The 1,647-nt window shown below is 39.9% G+C and overlaps 1 protein-coding gene across 1 annotated transcript in view; it reads left to right on the top strand.

Moving 5' to 3' along the window:
• Positions 1-1,647, top strand: part of LOC106532945 (uncharacterized) — a 20,643-nt gene that overhangs the window by 6,162 nt on the left and 12,834 nt on the right. The window contains exon 3 of the mRNA XM_014029125.1: positions 527-1,072. Within this exon, the coding sequence (XP_013884579.1) occupies positions 527-1,072 (546 nt within the window). The remainder of the gene's footprint in view (positions 1-526; positions 1,073-1,647) is intronic.

Below are 1,647 nucleotides of genomic sequence, written 5' to 3'. Positions count from 1 at the left end.
AAAATCGATACAGGGCTTTAGAATATCGATACAGTATCGGGAAATGAAATATCGCGATATTTCAGTGTATCGATATTTTCTTACACCCCTATTTGAAACTGAAAAATAATTTTGAAACTGAAAAAATAATTTTGAGACTGAAAAACAATATATTAGAATCTGGAAACGTTTCAAACATCTTGTCTTTTCAGTTTCAACTATTTTTTTCAGTTTCCAATTATTCATTCTTCAGTCCCCCACACTAAATCAGGGTCATYAGTTTGAAACTGAAAATAAGAAATATTTGAAACTGAAAAGACAAGATGTTTGAAACTTTTCCAGATTCTAATATATTGTTTTTCAGTTCCAAAATTATTTTTTTCAGTTTTAAATCTCCTTTTTTCTGTTTCAAATTATTTTATTTTGAACACAACTTGTGACCCCAGTTTAGCTCCACAGTTAACATTCTGTTTCAGTTTATTGGATTGCATTTATTGGTTTACCTGTTTGATTTACCTGTAGACTTTTCTTCCTGTGTATTCACCAGGTGATCCGTCGAGGCAACGGTGAGATCATACCATGGCGTACGCCTACAGAGGAGGTCAATGCCAGGAACTACCTGCCCTGCCCTCTCTGCCTCGGCTTCTTTCTCCGGAGTGATCTATGGAAACATCAGGCGTCTTGTCGTAAGAAATTTGCCACTGACCTCCCACAAGATCCCTCTTTGAAGGCAGAGTTCACCTTCAAAAACCCCACTTTCTTGGCAGAACTCCTTTCTAAAGACTATGCCTCCATCGCAGAGATCTCCTCTTATCTGGAGACCTCAGACTCCGCAGGTAAATCCTCCTGCAGTCACACACCTGCAGATCCTTCCAAACAAACGTCAGACCAGAGCTCTGAACCTGGAACCAAGCGGACCCTGACCTCTGGCCCTGGTGTGGATCAGAATAACTATGACTCAGTACTGAAACTGCCCAGGAAGAGGGCTAAAGTCCAGGCTGCAGCATCCCGCCTGCTGCCGACGTCTGGTGGAGCGTCAGAGAGCTGCAGTGACCTCCTGCACCGGATGAACCAGGACAATGTGTCCTATGAGGTTTGTACCAGGGCTGACAGGACTCCAGCACCTTCATAAATTCTCCTTTTTTAAACATAAAAACCTTCGTAATGTTTACGTTGATGCTCCGTGGGGTTTCTTCACAGGCTCACAARAGCAGGAGTGACGTTACCTTAAAGGGATCCATGATTAGTTGTAACATTAGACATTATTTCATAAACATTTATTTTAACTGAAAAGTAAAGTCTGTAAAACTACTGTAGGCTGTTTAATTTTTATCATTTTTTAACAAAAATTTTAAAAATATATTACACGGACGGAACCATTTTATTTACACGCAAAGCATTCTGGGTAAATGATGACGTAGGGCTGCATGGTATATGTGGTAGACAGTTGATTAAGATTAGTTTTCTGCAAAAAAGGCTCTAAAAATTACATTATCTTTACTTTTTATGATAATTTTCTATAGCGATATATACCATTACCATGAAGGGATTAAGCTGATAACGTTAAATGAGTTTGAGGTCATACCGCCCAGCCCTATGATGACGTGGATAGGTCCTCGGTGCGAGGCTGCTAGCGAGCTATATCCACCCTGAAGGTTAATCTTGGAC

The sequence above is a fragment of the Austrofundulus limnaeus genome, unplaced genomic scaffold, assembly GCF_001266775.1.
Source record: "Austrofundulus limnaeus strain Quisiro unplaced genomic scaffold, Austrofundulus_limnaeus-1.0 Scaffold858, whole genome shotgun sequence".
NCBI lineage: Eukaryota > Metazoa > Chordata > Actinopteri > Cyprinodontiformes > Rivulidae > Austrofundulus > Austrofundulus limnaeus.
The sequence above is the reverse complement of the archived record's forward strand: the minus strand, read 5'-3'. Positions and strand labels throughout refer to the sequence as shown.